General features: G+C 37.0%; 1 protein-coding gene across 19 annotated transcripts in view; it reads left to right on the forward strand.

Annotated features, from left to right (window-relative positions):
- The first annotated feature begins 272 nt into the window (after positions 1-272).
- The window catches only part of CREM (cAMP responsive element modulator), a 69126-nt gene continuing 41946 nt past the window's right edge, over positions 273-27452 (forward strand). For 3 of the 19 annotated variants that reach the window (XM_033106037.1, XM_033106023.1, XM_033106028.1), the window contains exons 1-3: positions 274-641; positions 8918-9018; positions 18455-18578. In XM_033106037.1, coding sequence (XP_032961928.1) covers positions 8975-9018; positions 18455-18578 — 168 coding nt within the window. In that variant the 5' untranslated portion in view covers positions 274-641; positions 8918-8974. Of the gene's footprint in view, positions 642-746; positions 1586-8917; positions 9019-18454; positions 18579-27452 lie in introns of those variants that run through there. The other 16 variants (XM_033106032.1, XM_033106022.1, XM_033106025.1 and 13 more) reach the window with 16 other exon arrangements.

A 27452-nucleotide genomic window follows, 5' to 3' on the forward strand; every position in this document is an offset into this window, starting at 1 on the left:
CCCGGCCGAGAGGGACCCACGACACTCGCAGACCTCAGCTGGGGGTCAGCAACCACCATTGGCTACGTTTTCAAATTACTTGCTTTCGGGCACACACTCGGGGAGGCGACTTCCGGCTTCCTGCAGTTCCTCGAGCTCCGCCCCGGATTCGGTCTTCCTCCTCCCTGCCGGGGTTCTCTTCCCGGCCCCGCCCCGCCTCCCTAGGCCCCGCCCCCTGACCCGGTCCTTCGGTACAGCCTCAGGCCCCGCCCCTTGGCACTTTTTCTACCCGCCCCCCCCTCCGTTCCATTTAATTGTTGGATTGTCAGCGCCGCACTCCCGCCGGCGGCCGGCAGGGGGCGGAGTTCGAGCTTGGATTTTTCCGACGGGCGTCCCCCGGGAGGCGGTCGTGGAGTGGGGGAGGGGAGGACGGGGCGCGCGGACGCTGTTCGGTCGGCTGCTGCGTTACTTTTGGTCCTAGCTCGGCTGGCAGGCCGCGGCTACCGCATCAGAGCTGACGTGCGCAACGTGGGGTCGCCGCCGGCGCCGCTCCGGGTTGCTGGGCGGCGGCGCCGCTCCTGAGCAGCAGTCGGCTCGTCGTCCCCACCTCCTCGCGTCCGTAAGCAGTGACGAGCGCCGCTACGTAAATCCCTTCGCGGCGGGTAAGTGGCGCGCCGGCTCGGACCAGAGACCCAGGAGCAGGGACGCGGCGCAGGAGGCGGAGGCAGGAGGCGGAGCGGAGCGGGGGCATCGGGTGGCCTGCGGGGGTCGGGGCCCCGGGGCAGGGGCGCCGGGCGGGCCGGAACGGGGACGACGGGGCTCCTCGGGCGGTCTTCCCCGGCCGCTCCCACTCATCGGTTCAGGGGCGCCTCAGTGTTGGCGGCACAACTCTTCCCGAGCGCGGAGCTGCTCATCTGTGCTCTCAGCCTCCTTGACTCCTTTGAACTTGGTACACGTTGGAAAAGTCATTCTGAAAAAGCCTTCTTGCTCTGTTGAGTGTGGTCCTCACTCTGAAAAGAAAAGGGAAACCAGAAGTAAGGACGTTGGTGTATTTACCACAGCCGGCTATTAGTAGCACCTTTGTCCCAGTTTTATGTACTCTGTTGGGATATAAATTAACGTTAACCCATTTTTTCTCCGAAACATGAGTCTGAGGGACATCGCAGTTGACTCATTTTAGTCCCCAGACGCGGTAGATCTGATGAGATAGTGCGAACAAGAAATAAATCCGCTACAAATCGCGGTTTCTCTTATTGTTTACTTTTGATTTTTGCCCTTTTTTGGGACCACCTGGCACGGTTCCCACAACATGCTGAACAGGGCATAAACACATTTTCAACATAGTTCTCTTATCTTACTGCTTTTTGTCTATACCGCAGCCCTAAGTTTGAAATCATTTAGCCGTTTCCTGAACTGTGGTCTGTAAAGCTGCCGTCAGTTTGCCATCACATTTTCAGAAATTTTGACTTACAGGATCAGCCTGAAAGTCTGACTAAAACTGAAAGCCCCTTTAAACAGCGCGGCTTACCTACGTGACTTGCATGAAATTTCTTTCTTTTCTGCTTAATTTGTCCGTCTGCTGGGAGTGCAACCACCTTTCCATGAGGTAAATATAAATCTAGGTGCACAATGAGAGGTGAAATATGAAAATTGTATTGGATTACGTTAATAATTCATGTTTGCTGTTTTTTTCCCTTGGGGTACATTTTTCTCTTAGCCTTGATCAGCTTTTTGGATAACAAGCTGCTTTCCTTAAGTCAGAGTAGCCTTTAAATCTTTGAACTTATTGTTTTCCCCCAAAGGAAGGCAACTTGCACACTATTTTGGCCAATGAATGTTAAGTATTAAAAAACTGATGTTTAAGGAACTACTTACTGATCCAAACGTAACTTTTAAAGAGATATTTGAATGTTTTTGATTCTGGATGAGTAAACGCTGAAAATATTGTCTTATAGTATTCATAATTAAAACGTTTTTGGTCAATTTGTAAATAGATCAATGTAAGTAAGCAAATGCTTTCCGAGTGACTTGCTGCTCTATCTGCAATTGTTTTGGTGAGTGTGAAGTTGTAATTATACTGATGTTTTGTGTACATATTTTGTAAGAATATATGAATAAATTTTTATTGGATATATAAACACAGAGGAGCTCTTTAGTCTTTCTGTTTTTGTATTGTCCGGGAAGGTTAATGAAATTTGCTTCAACTGATGAATTTAACCAACTCCCAAAGCCATAGACTAGTTTCCTACTGAGGAGAGTCATTCATTGCATGATTAAAATATGAAATCTTTAGAATTATGGCCATTTCATGGAAAGTAGATAAGAGTTTCAGATTGTTAACAAATCTAAGGAATCCTCACTGAATCTTTATCAGTTTAGACATATCTTTCTGATCTTGTTTCTTCCAACTTGATATTCTCTACATGTAAGTATTGGGCCAAAAAATTATACCAGGTTTATTATTGAAGTGGGTAGTCTGTTGGAAAGTGCTCAAATGTCCTGTTCTATTTAGACTTTAAAAAATAAAACTGAACAGTGCAGACAGTTAACAGCTGAACCATTGATATTTTGACTTGAAGTCAAATTGGCCATTAAGGAAATAAGCCTGAAATGTCTTTGAATTGTTGTTTCTACTTTATTGAACTGATGGGTTCATATGTAAAAATTAACTTTGAGAAGGGTTATTATTGTACATTGAATGTGATTTCAATATAATCAATATAGATACACACGTATAGGTTATAAAAATACAGATTTCAGGGGAAGTGTTTCTCACCCATTTCACATAGGTAGAAATAAATATTTAAAATCATTTTGTTAATTTCCTTTAAAATACTTTACCATAGGAACTTCACAGTAAAGAGAGTGCTGTTGTTAAGAGTAAATGCTTTCACTTATCACTCATGGGTTTTCTTTTTTTGATGCTCTAGGATATCCAGTAGGGAATAAGGGAGAATGATGAAGAAAACCTAAGGAGAACGTTAGTGGGAATTTATATTGATATAAATCATGAAGACACCTTGAGTCTTATTGGTATAATTCAGTTACAGCAAAGTTTAAAAAATAAAATATTTTGCACGTCTTTTCACTGGCCTTCCTAGAGTGTTGAAGGCAATTACTGACAAGGTTTATGTGAAACAATTTTGATGAAAAGCATAGGCTTGAAAGTTATATGGGAGTTTTGCTTAAAGACTGTTTAAATAACTGTCTTCCTCGTTGAGGAAGGATGTTTGTCTCCAAGAAAAATCTTACTAGCAATTCTTGTGTGAGGGTCTTTTGAAACTTCCCAGTTCTCCAAAAATAGGAAGCATCTTCATGTATATTTTCTGAACAGCATACAACCAGACTAATTAAATGTTAATAAAATCCTGTGAAATTTTAACAGTGGGGCTCATGTGATTCTAATATATTACTTGAGATTTTCACAAAATAAACTCAAGTTTCTTTAGAGTTATCTTAGTGAAGTTTTTTTTTTAACTCAGCAGATTTAAAATTAGACCATCCTAATTCAAAATGTTAAATGTCATACAGTTTTGTTCATTATCTCAAACAGCCTCAATTTTTATGCTAGCATTGATTATGATGAAAGCTTCTAGCTCTGGAATTGGGGCAACTATCCTACATAAAGACTTATGTTACTGTATATACATGCATAGGATGCTTTTGCTACTTTTAAAAATTGATGGAGGGCTATAACTTATTTAGGCATGTTTCTGTACCTAAAAAGATAGCAGTTTTGTTCCAAGTTCAAATACACAAGATAGGACCAATCTAGGTAAGTATAATAACACTGAAATTACTTTCTCTGCACTTCAGGTAATTCAAGTGTCTTATCTACTCCTTCCCAGATTTACAAGGTTGTAGTCAATGCAGTTGTACTTTATTTATAGATAAGTGTTTTAACATGTACTTAAAGTGCGGTGATGAAGTATGCTTCATAGCAAAACGCTACAGTGACTGTAGCCCAACAAATAACTCCCCAAGAGATTTTAAATTTTGTTTCCCTTCAAGAAGTAGTGGTGGTGTGGGGAGAGGGTGCTTGGAGAGGTAGAAATAGATAGGCAATGATTATTTGAATTTAATTTTCATTTCCTTTCTAGCAGCCCATTCTGCCGTTCATTAACTGTGAAGTAGCCAAAAGCAGGCACCAGGTGGGGAGTGAATTGAAAAAGAAAGAGAGGCTTGAATAGTATTTAATCCTTTGGTGATTTTAGGAAAGAGTTAAGACTTCTTAAATAATAGCAGGTATCTGAAGCAATTAAATTGGCGAGACCTTGAATCTGTACTAGAAAGCTGCCTGATTTTTATGTGTGAGTCATGTTCAAGATATAAAGACATTATTTACAAGTGTTTCAAATAACTTTACAAGTAACTGCTCCTGGCTACTTCTAACACAAAAGTGTTCATTGTTACTTGACAGTTATGCTAATTTTGCTTCACAAAGATTACAAAACATTACAAGTGTTGTAATTTCCTCTTATTACTGTCTCCCTTTGTTTTTCCTGTACTCATCTCCTTGCATAAAAAAGGCTCATCCCTGTTGACTTCAGGTATATGGCTCTTGGAAATTACTTCTCTCTTCTTGCTACCACTGCTTCTCCCAAGTTTCTAATCGTCTTAGTTGAGAAGGACCAGCTTTACAATATGAGCTTCATATTCTTCCTTTGTATTTCAAACCTTATTTGCTGTTGCTACTACTTAAATCGTAGTTAATCTGTAGAGATCTACTTTCCTAAGAACTAAAACCTTGCTTCATTCCAGAACCAAAGTAACAGATTGGGCTTTTCTGTGTTCTTTCTCTTCCTACTTCCGTAAGACGTGAATTGCGTTTCATTCCACATTCTTTTCTTTTTAATTTGTCTATGCTATTTGCAGTGGTGGGGTTTTTTGTTTTGTTGGGGTTTTTTTTGCCTTTCTTGCCAAAAGAAAAAAATCTCAATGCATGATTTGCAGTTTCCATTTTGGGGGTTTTGAAAGTGGAACAAGAACTTAGATCATTTTACAAGTGTCTTTATAAAGAATTTTACATTTGTGTAACATTTCCCCAATATTTTATAGTTACCTTCCACTGTAATATCTAGTCCAAAAGCAGGATTTTTTAAAGCATCCTGCCTTTGTCTTTCCAAAGCATTCAACTTAGGGTCATAGGAACAGCTATCTTTTAAAATCATTTCATCTATTTAATAATTAGATCTGACATGCTATTTAACGGAATTCCAAATTGCAACAGTAAAGCTGGCTAGCATAATCAAGTTTGGTGATGATACAACTAACTGTTGGTAAACATATACCATAGCTGGTAGGAGCAGAAGTGCTTGGGCACACTAGAGAAGAACTGGTGGGCATTTGCTAAACAGAAGGTTTTACAGAAGGACTAGAGAACATCGTTTAAGACAGAGTTGGTTGATGGGTGGATGGATATTGGTTAAGGAAGCTTTTATATTCTTGTAAAGTTGCCGAAGAAATTTGATTCTTATTATATACCTAATTTTTCTAGAAAGTTAAGAGAGTAATGTAATTAAGCACAACAGAGGAGATGTTCAGAAATTTATAAGTGTAAGTGCTATCTTTAATCCTTATTTTAAATATCTGTACAGAGAGCTATTACATTAAGGGATACTTGATAGCATTGACATTGATTAATGCCAGAGGGTGAATAGAATAAGACACCGGTGAAGAGTAAAGTGAAAGCCAAATATTTTTATAGTTAAAACTGATGTATAATAGAAAGTTTTTATCAATGTGATAAATGGCCTTTTTTCCAAATACAGCACAGAAATCCACATGAAGGCAAAAGATTTTTAAAACGTGTTTTCCTCTCTCGGTATAAGGTATATGCATACAATAAACTAATCCAAAATATACCTTTCTACTCTAAATAAGCTTCCTTGGAGATAGAACTTGAAAATTATTTTTGTGGAATATTGGTAGTATACAGGACATAACTCAGTATTCTCTGATTTTAGGCATTAAGGGGATCAGTTTAAAAATTATAACCTCAGGCTGTATCATGCAACATGATGATGAATTCAAGGGACATGTTTTAGGTTAAATAGAATATATATCGTATTAAGCCCATCATGAGAATGTATTGGGACATTTGAGCTCTTCATCATTCACGTGTTTGTGTACATGCAGGTGAGGAATCTAGATTCAACCCACTAAGAGCATGTTCTAGGGCATTAAAACCAGGTTTGAGATGAGATCAATAGTTTAAAAAGCAGTTGAGTTTTTCAAAGTATGCATAGTTCATACTGTAGTAAAGTGGGACCTCTGCCTTCCAAATCCACACCAGGTAATTCTGAACCTGGGAAATTGATGTAATGGAAAGGAAAGACATACCTTAAAATCTGAATGCTTTTACAACAAACTTTATTAAGCATCTACCAAACTTTGGATATCAATTAATAAGGTAAAGGGGGAACCATTGGACAATTTTGAAAGAGGAAATAGCATATTTGGTTTTGCATTTTAAATAGTGTGTTCTAATGGAGTGGATTATGGTGGATTACAAAGGTTTGAGTGAGGTGAAGTAATTATAAGGAGAGGCTTATTACTGTTCACAGGGAGGCTGTACTGCTTTTATCATGTCAAGAAATGATCGGTTTCAGAACTAAAGCAGTAGCAATGTGGATAGAGAAAATGGAGCGTTGAGATATTTAGAAAATAAAATGATTGAGGCTAATCAAGCTAGTGGTCCTTGCCTATATTCCAGGCACAATTAGACCTTTTGCATTTATTATTACATTTCCTCCTCAAAACAAGATTGATATCTCCATTTGATAGATAGAAAAGGATGCTTGGAGAAATTAAATAATTGTTCGAGATCACACAGCTAATAAGTGATAGAACTCAAGTTAACACCCGGATTTACTTCTAATGCCAGTGCTTTTTATACGACACGCTTCTGTGCTACCACCACTAGCCCATGTTGCCTCCTCGGGAACTGGGGACATGGAAAGTGCGGAAGAAAGGCAAAGGTGCACTCCCAGATAGGGTGGCTGGGTCAGTTGACGCCGGTCACTGAGATAAGAGTATATAGCAAAAGGAGTACAGCAAAAGGAGAGATACGGAGCGAGAGAGTTGAGGTTAGTTTTGAACATCTTGGGCTTAAGGATCTGTGAGCAATCCATTCAAAGACATCTAACAGGCTAACAAAAAGGTTTGAACTCAGGAGAGAGAAGTCTGGGCTGGAAATGAGATTTGAGACTCATCAGGTGAGGTGAAATAGCCTAGGTAAAATGCGGAGGAGATTTTTGGGACTGGAATCCTGTGATACCAACCTTGTAAAGAATGGACCAAAGAAGACGGAACAAAGGGATGGACAATTTGGAAGAAAAGCATGAAAGTGGTGTCATTAAGAGCTCAAGGAGGAAGAAATTTGGAGAATAGGAAATGCTGTGGGATGTTAAGATGGAAACTAATTAAAAAGCATCCTTTTGAGTTTGCAAGCATGCAATCTCTCAGTGATGACTTCTTAGTACTTGGAATGAAATAATTTTCTGGTAATCCTGAGTCAGGATCCGGTTTACCTGACGGTCATTCTGATATGAGGCTAGTCGTCTTTTTTGCCATCCTGTAGCCGTGGTGGCAGGAAGCTGGTACTTTCTGCCGTGCTACTTGCCTCGGGGAATAGGAAATGGGTGGCTGTTCCTGACTTCACTAAATATACCTTTTTCTGCTTTTTGAATTTTGAACCATAAAAATATTACTTATTTTAAAATTAAACTAAAAATAGTACCAAGAGAAATATAGAAATGAGCAGTTATTTCTCCTCATATGGTACCATGATCATTATTCAAATAATTTTATTGTTATTCTTTGTTTAAACGTCTGTTTCCCTCATTAGATTGCAAGCTCCTGGAAAGCAGGGACATTTTATTATCTGGCATGGGTGCCAATCAATGGTCCTTGCCCTCTCGGTTACACAATTTTTATGGAAGATGTCCCATGTAAAATGATGGCAAAATATAACAGAATAAGGTTTAATCTAAAAGAGTGGCACCATTCTTAATTTTTGTTCACGCTGTAGGTAGCCTGGATCAAATGCCTTTACCATCTCTTGTTGTCCCTTTGCCTGGGCGGCAGGGGTTTGTGGTAACGGTAATAACCATTTCCTTAGTGCCCTTAGTGTGAGGTGTGGCAAACTAAGTTTCAAAATTGACTGTGATGGTATGACACCATTTTAGAGGAGACCACTTAGGGAACCCTGAAGGCAGTATGTCTGTGGCTAAGCCCCACTTGTTAGATGCGTGCCTAGATGGTTCTTTTGGGTGTGCACATTGGGCCATTCCAACTCTAAGAGCTCCCAAATATCCTTTTGTCTTTTTCTTTGCCAATTTTACCTCATTCAGCATGCTAAATGCATATTTTAAAAATATATTAATAAAAAAAAATTGGGTTTAATTGCTACAGTGTCTAAAACAGCTTTTTTAATAAATTGAAAGCTATCGGAAGGAAAATTTAAATGAACTGATAATATTTTGTGTGGAGTTAAAATTCTTTGGCAAAACCCAGTTCCAAAAAAACGGTTGACAAATTTGTTGCAGTGGAGTGAAATTTAAGAAAATTTCAGTGAATTTAAGATAAATTCATTCAGTTTAAGTAATTATTATCATTTTTAAACTAGAGCGGATGCCTGTGAGCAATACATAGTGTATATTAAATGATTTAGGTAGCACTGCTTTCTCTTCCATAGAAAAGAACCTGAGAAATAGCACATGATTTGAATTTTTTGAAATTTTTTCCTAGGAAGATCATAAAATTGAATAGAAATAAGATTGAAAACAATACGGAATTGTTTTTAGCTTTCTAGTCTGTTTTTTTTTTCCAATTTTATAGAAATTAGAGTATTTTTGTGATGTAGTTTTGAGAGGTTTTATGTTTTTAAAACTAAAATGTTATGATTTCCCAATTCAACATTATAATTTTACTGCAGGATAACGAAAGAAGAAAACGAGGAAGGAGCAAAGCATTGATTATAAATGTCTTAATAATGAACAAATGTGGCAGGAAAAAATATATTAGGACAAACGTAAGGTAGGTGGATATATGTTTTTCTGTCTTTTTAAAAATTCTACTTAGAGCGCTTAAAAGTTAAAATGATGGATAAATTAATGTAGCTATGTACACACATACGTGTGTGTATGTAGATATGATATTAAATATAATCATATGTACCCAAATTATTCAGCCATTCAATTAAGGAATTCATCTTCTACCGTGTACTGTACTAGGTTCTATGGCGACAAAGACGTGCACTTTCAACTTCTGCTAAGTGCTGGCCTTTTCAGTTAGAAAGGAGACCTTCTATAAGGACATGAACAGAGTTTTTTCTCTTCCTCCCTCTTTGCCTGAAGGCTGGCTACACTTGTACCCAACAGTTGTAAAAACAAAGTTTCAACCAATGTTTTACAAAAATCCAAATAGAATTTTTCAAGTTTTCTTTTGGTTGCTTTCAGAGACATTCTGGTTCATCAGTTGGCTCTAGCTTTAAAAAGAAAATAAGTTTTCTATGGCATTTTTGTAAAACTATTTAAAAATAAAGACTAGAAGCAACTTTAATAATTTTCCTTTGCCAGCTGGATTCTGCTTTTAATAGGTGAAACAAATTTTACAAGGGTAGGGCTCTGCAGTGTAATTTGTCTTGGCATAGTGGATACAACTAAGATTTTAGAAGTTTATTAGTTAATTGAACATTTTCATTATAATTAGGACACTGCCTTTGTCTTATTTTTTCTTTAGGTATTTTTGGCCTGTATTTCCCTTCCCCTTTCTTGTCCTATCTTCTCTTTTGAGAACACTTTCTTGGGTGCCTATGATGACATTTCTTTAATATGTTTTTCCTTTTTCTTCTCATTTTGCTTTCTACTTACATATCTGGGTGTGCTTGATACATAGGTATGCCGAAATAACTTTGGTCATTAATTACCTCGTTATTTCTATAATTGTAAATCTAACTTGTAAGAATACATTTCTTTGTATTCACTTTTTGAAAGTATGTTATTGGTTGTCTACCTATTGTTTGTGTTATACTGTAAGGATAGTACTGTACAGTTGTACTTCAGTATTTTGGGGAGTAATTGCAGTATAATAGATGTTCTATTAATGTTCTAGAAAATAACAGTAAGCAGACAAATACAATTCTACCCCCCAAAAGTATTTCACCCAAGAAATCTTTGAAAATTGTACTAATGGGTGGATCCTATTCATTTAAAACAATAGTTGTATCAACATTTTGTTAAACTAAATCCAAATATATTCAGAACATATTAAGATAACGATTACTTTTCTATCAAAGAATAAAATGGTTTGCTAAATAATAAAAAGATTTCAGATAAAATATTTAATTGTCGTTAAGAAAAGAATATTGCTACTACTATTAATCATCGGTTTAAATATACCCATTTTAGCGAATCCTTATCTGTTTAGAATTGCAGAACTGAGTATTTGCCAGTATTTTGCTTGCTGTTAGTTTGTAGTGCTTAATGGACTTTTGTTTTTATCATCTTATGTTTTTATTTTTATAGCTATTCCTTAATTTATAATTACTAATAGGCCTTTTCTCTCTAATAAGGATTATTGTTTAAAATTAAAATACTATATAATTTCTTATTAATAACTTATAGATTATTTCATTAATTTTAGTGCACTGTGTTTCATATTTGATTGTTATAGAAAGTGAGATTTGGGGGTAAAGAGTTTATAATACATCTCTTCAATCCTAGCTGTAAAATATATAGTGAACAATGCAGGATTATAAGCGATCATTCTCTTAACTTTATAAATAAATTCTCTCTGAAACTAATAAAAAAAAGAAAGTAAGACTAAATGTGATAAGACAAAGCAATATTATAAAATTCTAAGTTGGCTCTGAAAAAGTAAATAAATAAAGTCATTCTCTGGGCTATCTGAGGCTGGTATACAGATGTTAATGTTATGTGTGCATCATTTACAGCTGAGTTCCGGCTCCTATATATCCTGCAGAGATAGTGTTTGAAAGTGCGCAGTATAATGTATGACCCATGCTGAGCACTTAAATGTTCGTTGAATCATCTATTGTGAGTCCTGCCCTGGGGTTGGTTTTTAGTGGGTTTAGAAGATTATACTAGAGAACAGTTAGATGTAGATCAGCAGAATAAACTTGTTTGAAAATGATAGGGTATATGTTTTAAATCAATAGTGCTGAATTTATTCTTTTTTTTTTTTTTTTTTTTTTTGCGGTGGTGGGGGATGTTGGGAAACACTGTGTTTTTTCAGGGCCCATCAGCTCCAAGTCAAGTCATTGTCCTTCAGTCTAGTTGTGGAGGGCACAGCTCAGCTCCAAGTCCAGTCGCCGTTTTCAACTTGAGTTGCAGGAGGCACAGCTCATCATCCCATGCGGGAATTGAACCGGCAACCTTGTTGTTAAGAGCTGGCACTCTAACCAACTAAGCCATTCAGCCGCCCTGAATTTACTGTTTTGTAGATGATTTTTACCATCAAATAAATTGATTTTAGTATCACACATTTAATGAATGACATGTAGTGGGCACTATGCTAAGCACTCTAGAAGAATTCGAGTGAGATGAAATTAGAGTCTCTACTTCCGAGTGCAAAAGACAAAGCATATCTGAATGAAGACGGTGACAGCAATTGCAGCATACTCAGAAGCATGCCATTGTGAAATGTTGTCTAAACTGGGTATTGAAAGAACCCTGAAATCATGTTCACAAGACCTCTTGTTCACCTTCCATTATGCTATTATGTGCCCTGTAGAAAGTCACTTAATCTCTCGGAACCTTATTTTTTATCATTTTAGTAACATCTGACAGTTGTGTATTTGGAAAAAAAAATGGCTTTAAGGAGGCCGAACGCAGAGTGTGGGAAGGAATGGAGTGACTGGACATGAGGCTGTAAAAGTAAAGTGGGGTCACATTGTGAAAGAGATCGAATGGCAGTTTGGTTTGATACCTTAGTTCAAAACCTGGCTATGCCATTCGGTTCCTTTGTGGTAAGATCAGATTCTTAACCTCCCTGTGCTCCTTTTCCCTGTCTCCAAAAGAAGAACTAACTATATTGAGCCTATAAAGTTGTTACGGATTAAAACTAGTGGGCATTTACCACATGGTAAGCACTTAAAAAATGGTAGTTGTAATTATAATTCTAAGAAGTTTAGATTTTGTCCTACAGTCAGTAGGGGGCTATTGCAGAGTTTTGAGTAGAGAAGTGTTTTAAACAGAAATGTACGTTTTAGAAAGGTAAGTGTTGGCATATGATGGAGTAGGGAGATAGAGTGGTGGCAGAGAAGGGGACTAAATTCTTCAGAAGATGGAATCAGCATACCTGGTGATGATGTGGTGGGAGAGGAAAAGAGAGGGTTTCAGGGATGACACCCAGGTTTCCACATGAGCATCCAGATGGGTGGTGAGGCTCCATTTTTTGAGATAAGAAAGTCAGAGAAGGAATGTGTTTGTGGAGGAAGAAAAGGAATTTAGTTTTAAAGCTGCTGAGTTTGAGGTACCTGCAGGACATCCACCTGGAGATGTTAAAGCTGCAATTGGAAGACGTGATTTTAGGATGCAAGAGAGACCTCTGGAGTAAGAGTTAGACTTGAGAGTCATAAGCTTAACACTAGTGTTTGACTATAGAGAAATGGATGATATTACACAGGGGGAGATTTGAAAGTGAGGTGAGAAGGCTAACCAGAGCCCCGAATTCACACCATGTTGAAGGTTAACATTGAGTAAGAGGAGGAATTGTCAGTGAATCAGAAGAGAGTGGAAAATGCAGGATCATGACATCAAGATATAGTCCGAGAAGGAAGATGTCAGTGGTTTTGAATGCTGCTGAGGAAATCCAGCAAGATAGGACTTAAAATGAACGTTAGATTTATTGGCAGAGATTGCTGACCTTCACTAGGGAAGTTTAGTGAGACAGAAATCAGTGTGGTGTTGTCTGGGAGCCGGTGGGAGGTGAAGAAATAGAGATAGTGCTGGCAGTTCTTGAAAGTAGTTTAGCAGCGGAGGAAGCAGGATAGCTAGAGAAGGACTCTGGTTCGAGGATGTGTTGTGTGTGTGTGTTTGAAATTGAAGATACTTAAACATGTTTAAACCTCGGTAGAAGGAAAGCACTGGAGAGGGGAGAGGATAATTGATAGCATAATGCCCCTGAGAAGGCATCTGTAGGACAGATAAGAATGGGGAGGCAGGAGGTAAGGTAAATGGTGCGTGTAGGTGTAGTGGGTTTGTTGATTTGGTGGCAGGAAGTTGAGGGAGTTCTCATCTGAAGCAGGAGGCAGGGTCTTAAACAGGTAGTAGTTGAACTCAGGGATTTCAGAAGAGGGAGAAAATTTGAAATAGTTGTGGAAAATGGGAGAGTAAACTCACTAGGAAAATAATAAGATTGCTGCCCATTTGGGGTTGAAAACCCTGAATTCAATAGCCTTAATACTCTGTTTTACATATGATTTTATTCAGTATTGTTCATTATCCTTGATGCAGGCATAGGGGAGAAGGGGAGACAGAATTTGTCCTTTATTGGCATTTACTAAACAGATAACAACAAAAGGAAAAAGGGACAAGGGAGTTTAGGGTATTGGTATTGGCAAACAATAGTTCAAATGAGAAACTGGATTCTAAGTTGAATAGGGTGTGATATGAAACAATGTGGAGGCTGATGGAAAGGGAGAAAGTGGTCTGGAGATCTCAGTGGAATAACAGGAGTGGTGGGAGTAATCGAGGTGCGGGGTCAGCTGGGAGGATAAGATGTCAGAATTAATTACTTCAGAGATGGAACATTTTTGAACATGGACAAGGTCCAGTGTATGGCCAGCCACTCTAGTAGATGGCTGACGTGGAGTGGAGAAAGGCATTGAAGTGAGGCATCACGGTGAGGGATGCGTTCTTCCCTTTGAGTGCTGAACGTACGCAGAATGGTAGGGAACAAGGCTCTTGAGTCAGGCACCAAAGTCTTCCGTTTACAAGCTGGATGTGAGTAGAAGACGATGATTATCTTATGGACGAGTACAGGAGGGTTCGCCAAATTATTAGGCTGGTGCAAAAGGAATTGCAGTTTCTGCAATTTTTAACCTTTTAAACCGCAATTACTTTTGTACCAACCTAATACCTCGAGTCTCAGGGGAACGAGGGTTTTTATGACGGGGCAGAAAAGGGACAGCTTGGAAGTCTTAGTGGGCATCAAAGAGGATGCCAAGTCAACATTCTGATCTTGATGAGGTGTGGGAAGACGAACTCTCTCTTGAGAGGGCCATAGAGGCTTTGGGGGTTCTAGGTAACACATGGCAAAGGCTTGGAAGGAGAACAGGAGTGAGCCATTGTATTTTGGGGCGGAAAGGAAGCACTAGCTATGAGAGTGAAGATGAAATATGGGAGGAGCTTGTGTCTTTGACAATGACTAGAGAAATTGGAATGTAAGGTATTAATGGATGCAATTCTGGCGTGCAGGCAGAGGCTTCGGGGCGGTCTGTGGTCTGTAGAGTGGACAGCAGCAATTGTAAGGAGCAGCAATTCAGCTGCTGGTCCAGTGTTGGGATAGGAAGTTACAGTGAATGACACCAAGTGTAGCAAGAAGGATGAATGGCGGTAGCCACTGACCTTCCATTCCTGCCTTTCTTCCCTAGGAGGCTCGGCCTCGTGGCATCCTAATTTAGCTGATATTTAACTATGTGGGGTTTTTTTGTAGCTAAACTGTTTCGGACTCACATATAGACACATGATTCTTGCTTTGGAGCTTAAATGGACAGTAATGCTCTTGACTGAAAGAAGGAATATAAGGGAAGGGACAGGTATCTGTGAAAACTCTAGGTCAAGATGCTCAATAGGAGGGGGGTGCATGAATAACAGATTTGGGAGTTACCTTTCTACAGAATTGAAGAAACCATGGTGTATAGATTGCAAAAAGAAGGGCAAAGGATTGAATTCGGGGAAATACCCAGGAGAAAAAGGAACAATTAAGGTGATTGCATCAGATAATGTATATAAAAACACTTTCATGTGTGAAACATTTAAAAATGTTTAATAACTTAAAAAGTCTTTTATTATATCTCTAAAAATGAGTCTTGAGTAGTTTAGGTTTACCTTTTTGAGCATTAGAACTTTTTAAATGGAAGTCTTCCTGCATTCTATTATGTATACCCCTCTTTCCTTAAAGTATACTAAGTATTAGTAAAGCTTTTTTTTTCAATTTTTTATTTATTTATTTTTTTAAATTTAATTTTAATTTTTAATATTAGTTTCAGGTGTACAAAACATCATAATGATTAGACATTTACACCCCTCACAAAGTGATAGTACTCCTCTGACATCGTATGTAGCTGTTACAATACCATTAACTCTATTCCCTATGTGTATTTTACATCCCATGAATATATACCTGTATCTATCTATCTGTATATGGAGAGATAGATATACAGAGGGTGTCAAAAACATGTATGTACATTTTAAGAGGAAAAAGCTATTAAAATTATAATACTCAATATAAAATGATAACAAAAGTTGAATGCAAGTCATGTTTGACTTCGTAATTACAAGAGGTGCTCAAAGCGGTTACCATCAGCGTCCAGACACTTCTGATTACGGTGAACTATTGTTTGAGCAACGGTGACCAAAGTGTCCACTTGTATACATTTTTTTCAGTACCCCGGTATATGTATTTAATTATAGTTTGACATTCAATATTATTCTACATCAGGTTTGGGTGTATAGCGCAGGGGTTAGGTATCTACACAATCTATGAAGTGATTCCCCCCGTAAGTCCATATGACTCAGGATAGTTACTGTAAATATCACTTACTGAATTTTAATAAATCCTTCAATTTCTTGAATGTAAAGAACTAGGCAACTTTACCCTGTATGAACCCAAACTGCTAAACCCTTGGAATTCTTGAAGTGTTTGTTATATTTTATATAGCTTCTCCTTACCCCTGCCCATTGTCAGCTGTCACTTCTTATAGCCAGTATATTTAGACACCAGAGAAATAAGGGTTGTATTTGAAATAAAAATAAATAGGTTTAAAATATGGACCAGAAGAGGTTCTCTTCAGTCAGAAGTTTTGGTGTATGGTCTTTGGGCCATTTGTTTTGCCTATTAACAGGTAACCTTTGCTTATTGTCTGGTTCTTGATTGAATTCTATGTAGATATCAAATAGTTGAATTTTATACAATATAGATTGGTTCTGTAGATATGGAACAACCTAGAGCAGAGGAGAAGCCTGAGTGAGGTGGACATTTTTGCTATCCAGAGTATTAAAAGCTATTCATCTGATTCCATCCAACCTTACCAGCCCTATTTCCACTCATCCTCCTCCTCCCCACTAAATCTAAATAGGCTCCCCTATCACCCAGATACTCTATATAATCAGCTATAATATTTTCTAAACATACTCTGTACCTTTCATCTCAATCCTCCTTTCCTTTTCTACCTGGTGAAAGAAGTCTTCATTCTTCCAAATACAATTCATGTGGCCCCATCCTATGGCAGACTAAATCATTCCCTCCTATGTTTCCCAAAGCATTTCATACATAACATCCTTCACACAATTTAAGTTACTATACTTGTATTACTCGTATACCTGATAGAATTTACCAGTAAGCTAAGTTTTTCTCAGGATTTAATGTACATCAGAATCTCTTTAATATAAAAAATTGATTCCCAGAAAGTTTGATTCAGTAGATTTGGGGTGGAGCCTTGGAATCTTCATTTTTATTATTTTTTTTATAACTATATCGGTTAATTCTAATACAGGATGTCCAAGGACCATACTTTGAGAAACCAAGGGCCAACTAGTGACCGAATTCCTTCGGGGCAAGAGTTGTAACTAACCAACCTGTGTATTTTCAGGGCCTTTCATGTAGATATTGCTAAATGAATGTTTCTAAAATGAATAGAGTTTGCTGGGGAAAGCTTTTCAGTATGTAATATTTGAGTTAAGACTCAAATTCTTGGCAGAGCCTTAAGAGAGCTTTTAATAAAGGTGTGAAAATAGCATAACACAGCATTTCTCAAGTCGTTTCCAAAACACTACTGCTAGGACATGCTTTGTGGAAAGGGGGCTTTTGGTGGTTAAATACTTTTTGGAAAACGCTGCCTATTAGATCTGTACCCTCCACCCTTCTCAAAGCAGACTAGCATATTCAAGCTTCCGAGAAGTCATGCAAAACCCTTTTAATCCTAGTTATTTAAAATGTTTTGACTAAGCTTTCCCCTACCCTCTTTTCCCAGATAATACCTTTTCATATCTTGCAGAACTGATGCTCTGAAGTGTTATCTTTGGGAACAGCTCACAAAAGCAAAAGTAGCGCCATGGGAATTGGCAGTTTATGATCGTTGGTGACTTATACTTGCCTGGAATTGGAGAGGCCCTGCTGGGAATTAATAAGAATAAAGAAATTTGAGGATATTGAGGGAGAGACATTTTTTTCATAATAGACTGTAGATTTTTATTGTTTATAATTGTTCTAAACTGTCATGATCGTAAATATTAAAATGACTAATAGTGAGAAGTAACAGTGTAGTATGGACTATAGCTGACAGGTTTGAAAATGGAAGGCTTAGAAGGTAGTTAAATGGCTGTTGAAATGCAAAAGAAGGTAGTGCCAAGATTTAGCTGACGGGTCTTTCAGATCTGGCAGTTAATTAAATCTGGGGAAAAGGTCTGGACGTTGATAATTCAAAGCTCTAAGTGGCCTGCATATTATTTGGATACGTATTCTAAGGTGGGGGAAAAACATATTATTGACAATTGAAAAGATGTAAAACAGCAGGGAGTAGTTCCTATAAGTTTTTAAAATTTGATATTGTTTAACTTATTTGTTTGCATTTTATATTTTCTCCTAGTAGGATAAAATTTGTTGTAATAAAGTTTACCTTCTATCTGGAAAGACTCCATGTAGAAATCATTAACTTAAATTGAAATCATAGGCAAAAAAATTGTCAAATGTTTGTCCTGCAAAAATTAGATTGTCCTCTTTAACTGAGGAGCTGCATGACAAGTGGTTACCTCAGTGGTTCAATTTGAGGGGCTTGTTTATCATACACTACTTAGTGCTGACATAGCTAGACATACCTTTATATTATGATGCATTTTATTTAGACAGTAGGAAAATTCTTTAATACTACATCATATTATAAAGTAGATATATTAGGCCTTGAGAATCATAGAATATTTATACTTTATTTAAATTAGAAAAACAATTTTACTGCTCATGGTACAGGGCTTAAAATAATTATCAAAGAGATTTTATTGTAAGTTTCAAAAAAAAAAATTTTTTTTTTTAATATCCGAAGAGCAGAGGAGGTGCCTTAAGTTTAGGACTCTGAACTTAGTTAGGAGAGTTAGGATTCTGTCACTGAACCAATTTCTTGAAAAAATAAGATATAGTAGTACATTTGGATGACAAATGAATATCAGAAAGATATAAAAACAAATGTTTCAGATAGGACCTTAATATTTCTTCCTTTTTATTGTTTTTTCAGACAAATGACCATGGAAACAGTTGAATCTCAGCAGGATGGACGTATAACAGATTCCATGGCAGAGAGCAGATCTGCTCATATGCAGACCCAGACTGGTCAAAATTCAATCCCTACTTTAGCTCAGGTAAATTCAAAGTAGACAGTAGGAAGGCACCGATGGAAGTTAAACTATATGGAAATGAGAATCATGTGTAGATGCTGTTTTCTTGCAATTTATCTTGTTTCCCTGGTTCCCTGGTTATTAGCCGTTCTTACTGATTTGATTTTGAAGAGAATCTGTATATTTGAATTACGTTTGAATTGTAACTTTGCAGTGCTCACTCCACTGCTGGGCAAAGAAAAATGAAACCTTTCCACAATACTTACTCCTCACATTATTATTTGAGAAGGTTGATAATTCCAAATTGCTATAGTTTTATACTCGTAGCTATAAATATGGCAGAAGTCTTACCTTTTGCCCAGTATATTTTTGGTTTGATCTTTACTTTCTTTTTAGTTAGGTCTTAAACTGAATTGGTTTCATTTAGAGAGTACCAGTATGAGTTAGTGTCAGCTCCTAAAATTTATTTCTGAGATATCTATAACACTATGTAGTAAAAACACATTTATTTGTTTAGTTCATCAAATATTTATTGAATACTCCCTGTATCTAAGCACTATTCTAGATGCATGGGGATATGTGGTTCCTGGCTTTAAATATCTCATGGTTTAGTGGGGCAGATGGTTATTTGAATGATAATTCCAGTTCTGTAAGAATTGCTATCAAATGTTATGTACAGAACAACTAAGGCGTGCAGAGCGAGGGAGCACCAGTTGACTAGGAGTGCTTTGAAAGGATTTTACTTTTGAGCTGGACATAAAATAAAGGGTGTGTAGGAATTTGCCAGGTGGATAGGGATAGGGAAGAATATTCTAGGCCAGGGAAGAATGCAGTCAGAGAACTACAGGTGTCAAGGCTACTGGAGCTTAGGGTCAGGGCTGGGAGGTGGAGCTGGTCAAGGTCAGCAGAGGGTTTAATACATTTAAGAGTATAGAGTATCCTGTATTCTAAATGGTCTTGAAATATTTTCCAGTGTTCACTGTGTTGAGAACATTAGTAGCTGTGTGGAAGCTGGACTAGCAGTCAGCGGCTGGTAGTGGACACCATCTCGGTGGAGTCATGGTAGTGTGAGGACAGAGCCACAGAGAGATTCCCACAGTATCCTGAAGAAGAGAAAAGGCCTGATGGCTGACTAGAAGGCCTAAGGGGCATGCCAGGCACTTCCTGGGTTGTCTCAGGCCAGATTGGTTCCCATCGGGTCTCTTCTCTCCCAAGACTGGGCCCCAAGCACCCAGCCTGCTTTTCTTTCTTCTTTGATGCTCCTGACACCCACTCGCTCCCCAGGGGTTTCCTCTTCCCAAGTATTCTGTAGAGCTGCATCTCCCTGGCAACAACCCTCTTTTGTTACCCTGGTAGACAGGCATGCAGACCTTTGCTGTTAAGAACAAAAACAGACACCCTTTTGCTTATTTAAAAAAAAAAAAAAATGTTCATTGTAGAAAATTAGCTAAGTACATATTATTATAAAGAAGAAAATTATCCATCATCTTAACATGGAGAAATATAATCATTGTTATCATTTTGGTCTATATCCTTTAGTCTTTTTGTCTGTGTGAATAGAATAGAATGTACGTATTTTTTTCTCATGAATTGGGGATTTTCTGGAGTTTTTATAACTATGTTTTGATCTGTAATTCTGCCTTCTTCGCTGGACGTGGTAGTCTAAAGCAAATCTTTCTTCTGCCTCACTTCCCTCCTTTAGGAACTGACTCACTGACCTTCACACATGCCTTTTCCCCCAGCCTTCTGGGCCTGCACAGTCAAAATAATAGCTCTCCATTGTCTAAAGATGATAATTTGCAATTCTGAGGATCTTCAGCCTGCGTGAGCCTCAGAAGTTGCTAAAGAGGTCAACCAATATGAAGTCTGAAAAATAACCTTGGATGTATGAGGTTTTGGAATTGAATAGGAGTCCAATGAACAGAAACAAGGTTTTAGTAGGTTAGAGAATAAATAAGAGGGAGAGGAAGTGGAAATTGGAAACATAGATTCTTTAAGAAATTTTTCTGTGAAATAATAGAGAAACATGGGTCTGTGAGACAAAGAAGTAAGAACTGGGGTGTGGGAAAGTTGGGAGTGTTTTGAATAAAATGGAAGGGGGAGACAGAGACTTGTGAGAAGGCTAAACCAGAGAACTGGAAAAAAACCTGTGGCTTCCATTCATAATGCTTACTTTTTCCAAAATCTCAAATATATCAAATGCTGATATTTATTAAATCTGGATAGCAAGTTCACGGACTTGCTATATTATTCTATTTTATATGTTGGAAATATTTGATCAAGAAATAAACTATGGTTTCTATCCTTCACATAACAGGCATGTTAAGAGATTAAGAAGTACTTTGTATACAGGTTTATTGATTATTTTGGTTAACTAAGAGTTACCCTCTATCTATGCCATGCATGGATCATGATTTTTCAAAGAATTAGGACACAATTCTCAGCAGTCAAGATTTTCTAAATACAATTACTAATGTAGATTTTTGTGGTGCCTGAAGCTCTACATTTATGAGTATTCATTATTATTATGCAATAATGTATAATAGAAGGATTAGGAAATCAAGCTGAAATCTATTAAACCTATAATGTATGCTAAAAGTGATTGACTCTTCTGAATAATTCCTGTTACCGTTGTATTTACTTGCCGCTTGTTTCATTTTCTTCAAAATAGAGGATTGTAAATTCACAAATGTTTTAGACTTAATTCAGTTTTGTATAAAGAGGCATTTATAACAGTTACTTTCCTTTTTACATGGTCAAATTATTGTTAGTGTGGGAACAGAAAAGATTCAGCTGGTTTGATCCTTTGCATCTCGTCATTGCACAGGAATAATTTTGAGTACCTTGGCTTTCCAAAGCATCTGATAGTCAAGTTTACTCTGAAAATCATCCCATTTACAAAGATCTGAAAACTTGAGCTTGCTCTTGGCCCTCAGGCCTCTCTCTGTTCTGCTCATTGAGGGGGGCAGTAGTGCACCAAGGGAAGCTGGAGTTTGCGGTTTCCAGTTTTTCTATTTTATAACTTCCCAGATAAAAATGGAGCCTTCCACTTCTATCTGTATTCAAAAGTAAATAGAAGTCACCTTGGTGAAAATTAATGTCAAAGAGCTGAGAGCAGGAGTTGCCATAAACAGCCCCTTGGGTGGCAAGTAGTTGAGGTTAAATATTCTGACTTGGCTTTCTTTCCTGAGGATATTTTGTGTGTGTGTGTGTTTTTAAGGAGGGCGCAGCTCACAGTGGCCTATGCACGTGATCCCCGCAACTTGGTGTTATTAGCACCACGCTCTAACCGACTGAGCTAACTGGCAACCCGCCCCCCCCTTTTTTAAATGTTGATTTAATTTTAATTGAAACTGGTATCTTGTATGTGATAGAGTCCATCCCTCTTTCCCCTGGAAAAACTCTTGGCAATAAATTAGACAGTCTATTTTAAATAACCAAACCAGGAGGAAACCCTTTCCAAAAGCCAAAATAGTGAAAAGTAAAATTACTACACATACAAGTTGTATATGTACATCCTCTGGAAATAATATAATCTTCAAATGGCTAATGGGAAGTTAAAATTTCTTTTGTGATTAAAGATGTCAAACACAGAATGGAATGATGCTCCCTCATATATATAAACTTAATAATTTTTAATATTTTTGTAGCACTTGCCTTATCTATCTTTTTCCCCTTTCTGTTGAAGTATTTTAAGCATCTCTGCAGATATCAGACATCGTGTCATTTTCACTCCTACTTCTGGGTATGCAGCTTTTAAAAGATTATGGACATTTTATTATGTAACCAAATGTCATCATACCTAATAAAATCAAGCATACTTCCTTGGCATAATAGGCACTCCATATTCATACTTCCCCATTTATCTCACAAATGTGTAACCCACTCTGAGAGCAACATGAGTAACAACCTGAACTTTTCTTGTTCCAAGTCTTTTGGGAATTGATAATGCTGCCATGACGATCTGGGTGGGCGAGGTAATCCAGGGGGAGCCACTGGAAAGGATGTACTTTAAAACTAGTACTTTAAAGGATGTACTTTAAAACTTCATTCCTTGTCACTGCTGATGTAGCTATGGCCTATGTGTGACACCTCAACAATGAAAGCTAAGTAACTCATTTGTAAATGACTAATTCTCAAAGTTTCAGCAAGGAGAAAGGGATGTAAGGCGTGGAATCACTAGTCTTAGAGCTGGAAGGAGACTCTGGAGATCAGCAGGGTCAGCATCATGCTTGGAGAGCATTCATTCTCATATAAAATTGAACCTTTTACAGGACCTGTGTGTTTTTGGAAACAAGAAGACGCTAGGGAGCAGAGAAAGCCACTAGGGTGTAGAGTATGTTGTTCAGGGCTTATTAATCTCCTTTTTTATCCTCTCTGTTCTGAATGCAAACAGTATGTAAAGAAGTACCTCAGAATAAAGCAGGCCTGCCATTGCAGTGGTTGTTTGAAGTAGGGATTATTTAACAAGAGATATATTTTAATGTATGAGTTGTAGGTTTTTCTATTGTGTTTCCCCAGAAATAAGACCTAGCCAGACTATCAGCTCTAATGCGTCTTTTGGAGCAAACATTAATATAAAACCTGGTATTATATTATAATTATATTATGCCTGGTCTTATATTAAAATAAGACCGGGTCTTATATTAATTTTTGCTCCAAAAGACGCATTAGAGTTGATGGTCTTATTTTTGGGGAAACACAATATTTCAGTCTGATGGAAAATTGAAATAGTACATGTCATTGTTTTGGTCAAATATGCCAAAAATCCATCTTCTTGGTCCTAAATAGGACCAGGAAAGATGTCAATGGCTATCAGAAAACAAAGCAAACCCAAGCAGCATTTGTTATAGATAATGGGTCAGCAACATCATATTTGTATATTAAAGATGGTCTGCATTGTGTTAGATTGATGTGGTATATTTACTGTCACCTAGGTAGATCAGTTTAAGGTCAGTGTTTAATCGAATCTTGTTTTTTAAAACTTTAATATGCTAATTCCCTTTCTTGAGGGACTCTTACTGAAGAAGAACAATGTTCCTCTTAAGATTTTGAAATAAGAATTTACATTTTATGGTTGACTTTCTGTTGCTCCTTATTTTTATGTATTCCTTATCCTAGCTCTTTTTTTTCATTGCCCTAATTTAATGTTTTTTGAACATGATATTTGTATTCACTTAGAATTGACTCTGAAAATGAACAAAAGTTGGAAGAAAAGGTAAAATGGAATTTTTTTCAATGAATGTTAAATCTGCATTATATATTGTTCCTTAGTCAACTAATTCAAGAAAATGTACTGCTTTGAAATGTAACTCATTCTTGAAGATAACTCAAAGACATAAGTAAACATAATTGTGAACTGTTAATATTAGTGACCATTTTGTTCAACAAGAGTTTTTTATACACCTATACTCATATTTTGACAATTTTGTGTATAATAGCTAATAGATTTCTTTAAAGGTTAGCTTTTGGCTTTAGAATACACCTATGTTTTCATCCCAGTGTATTAAAGGTGATAATACTTGGCTTTGAATAAAATTTGATGTTTCAAAGGTAATTTCAGCAGGTATAAATCAGTCAAATTTCAGAAAAAGATTTGGTTTTTATACTTCGTATAATCACACACACAAACAAAACATCCAAATTTGTTTTATTGTATGAGAAGTAAAGATTTTCTGCCATTTGTAGTGATTTTGTATGAGCTTTGGGTACTTTTTTGTTTGATGTTAACGTTCTCAGTTTTAATAACAGTTAGTTTGTCACTAGCACTAATGAGGAAATAACTGAGTATAAATGCAGTTATTCTTTTTAGGCTTTTCTCTGATTTTTCTAGTAAAAGTAGTCTGGTTGGGAGGCGTAGGGGAGCCATATAGAAAAGGTATAAAGTTTCAGATTTGCAAGATGAAAACGTAGAGCTGTTTCACAACAGTGTGAATATACTTACTGCTGAACTGTACGCTTAAAAATGGTTAAGATGGTAAATTTTATGTTATGAATTTTTACCACAATAAAAAACAACTACAATGAAAAGAGTAAACTAGACATTGAAATTTGCAACATTAATTTTTGTAGTTCCATGTTTGAATAAGATTTAGAGATTATTTACTTTGCCTTATTTTACTTTGTTACTGCAACCTTTGTTAAAGGTAGTAATCCCATATTGTTAAAGGAATTACATTTGGAAAACACAGAGGCTTTGGGAAATTTTCACTTCATTGATTGTGATAACAACATCGTAATAGTGCTCTTCAGAAATGTGATTTTTTTCTGAGCCCTCTCAGAAGTAAAACTCTAGTTGTTCTCCAAAAGGGAATGGGAGTGAAAAGCCTGGTTATGGTATTGAATATATGAAGAGACAATATCAGATGAAGATGATGCAAGCAGAAATAGTTCAGGAAAAACATTTGCCTTCAAATAGGTATGTTCTGCGCAGCAGTAGACCTCTATTTTGGCAGATTTAATGAAATGAATATTTTAATTTAATTAAAAAATAATCTAAGATTAACTTAAATAACATGTAACAATAATAAAAATAACAAAAGTTAGCATTTATTGAATACTCAGTATTTTCCAGGTACTGTTTTTAAGTGCTTTGTAAAAATTGACTCAGTCCTCACAGCAACTCTATAGAAAGGTACTGTTTTCATTTTCCTTTCCAGTTGAGGAAAATAAGGCACCGAGGCTGAATAACTTATGGTAGGTCACACAGTGAGTAAAAGCAGAGGAAAGGTTAGAACCCAGGCAATCTGGCTTTAGATTTCATTTAACTCTCTATTATTTCTAATACATAGGTACTCAGTATTGAAACAGACCATTTCAGAGGGCATTCATTACCTTGGAAAATCCATAGTCAGCAAGTAGTAATAATACACACACACACACACACATTTACTCTATAGAAATGTATATGTACATGTATACTGTATATACCCAGTACTATGCAGTAACTATTATACCAGGGGTGCCAAAAAAATGTATACAAGGCGACATTTTGGTCAGCGCTGCTCAAGCAGTAGTTCATCGTAATCAGAAGTGTCTGGATGACTTTGAGCACCTCTTGTAATTGCAGAAGTCAAACGTGACTTGTATTCGTCTTTTTGTTATCAATATATATTGAGTATTACCATGTTAATGTAGTTTTCCTTTCTTAAAATGTATATACATTTTTTTGGCACCCTCTGTATAAATACTGTATATTGTTACTCCATTATTTAATAGCAGATGAGATAGTATCATATTTAGATCCCAACTCAGCTCTGATCTTGGGTTTGTGATGAGAATTTATAATTTAAATTTTATCCATTTGGATGTATTATTGTTTCCTTATAATTCCTGGCACCAATAGCCATTCTGTGTGTTGAACTTTAATTCTGGGGTCAAGCATACAAGAACACCCAGAGCTTTAGAATTATTATGTTGGTGCAAAAATAATTGCGGTTTTTGCAATTTTTAACTTTAAGCTGCAATTACTTTTGTACCAACCTAATATATCTCTGAGATGATGAGGAAATCAGTCCCACTGACTTTGGTAAAATCAATTTTTTTTCTGGTGAGAAGCAAATTAATTATCATCCCTACCAAATTTTTTTATGTGTGGTAAACAGTGAATAAAATCTACAATCTTGACAAGTTTAAATGTATAGTTCAATAGTGTTAAGTATATTCACATTGTTATGAAACAGCTCTCCAGAATTTGTTCATCTTACAAATCTAAAACTCTAGACTCATTAAACAACAATTCTTTATTTACCCCTCCCCTCAGCCCCTGGGAACACCATTCTACTTCTATTTCTATGAATTTGACTACTTTTAGATTTCATGTAAGTGGAATTACCAATATTTGTCTTTTTGGGACTGGCTTATTTCACTTAGCATAACATCCTCAAGATTTAGCCATATTATAGCATGTGATTGGACTTCTTTCTTTTGTAAGGCTGAATAATATTCCTTTTTATGTACATACTATATTTTATTAGTAGTATTTTTTAAATTTGCTTTTGCCAAGTCAGTACTTTTTAGGATTTATATCAAGTAATTGGTAGAAGAAATAAGACTGAATAATTCAAGTGAGTTGCAGTTTGCTTCATAGATGTTCCTAAAAGTGTTGATTTCTGTCAGAAATAAAGATTAACATGAACTTTGGGTAATAAGTAGTTTTAGGCATTTATTCTGTAGTTTCTGGCTTGTGGCACGAACATTTCCCATTCATTATTAGAAATGATCTGTATTATTGTTAAAAGTAGATTTTAATATCCACTGTTTGCTCTTACAATATATCTGTTGGGTAAATGCCCTGTTAGGCTTGGGATCTCATTGCAACTTACTTTAATATGTGTTATTACTTTGAAATACATTTGGCTAGTGAATTATGATCAGTTTTAGTTTCAGTCGTACTGAAACCAAACATAAGATTTATTTTTGAACATTCTAGAGCTAAAAGAATTTTGACTTCTATAAAGATCATGTTCGTTTTCATAGTACTTGTTATTTTTTTTTAATTTTAGCTTCTCTAGCTCTTTTTTTTTTAATTGGGGAACCTTGGGGAACAGTGTGTTTCTCCAGGGCTCATCAGCTCCAAGTCGTTGTCCTTCAATCTAGTTGTGGAGGGCGCAGCTCAGCTCCAAGTCCAGTCGCCATTTTCAATCTTTAGTTGCAGGGATCGCAGCCCACCATCCCATGTGGGAATTGAACCGGCAACCTTGTTGTTGAGCCTTGCACCCTAACCAACTGAGTCATCTGGCTGCCCCTCCGGCAGCTCAGTGGCAGCTTGTTGTCTTCAATCTAGTTGTGGAGGGCGCAGCTCACAGGCCCACGTGGGTATCCAACCGGCAACCCTGTTGTTCAGAGCTGGCACTCCAACCAACTGAGCCATCCGGCCACCGCTTCATAGTACTTTTT

This window comes from Rhinolophus ferrumequinum, chromosome 5 (assembly GCF_004115265.2).
Source record: "Rhinolophus ferrumequinum isolate MPI-CBG mRhiFer1 chromosome 5, mRhiFer1_v1.p, whole genome shotgun sequence".
Classification (NCBI taxonomy): Eukaryota; Metazoa; Chordata; class Mammalia; order Chiroptera; family Rhinolophidae; genus Rhinolophus; species Rhinolophus ferrumequinum.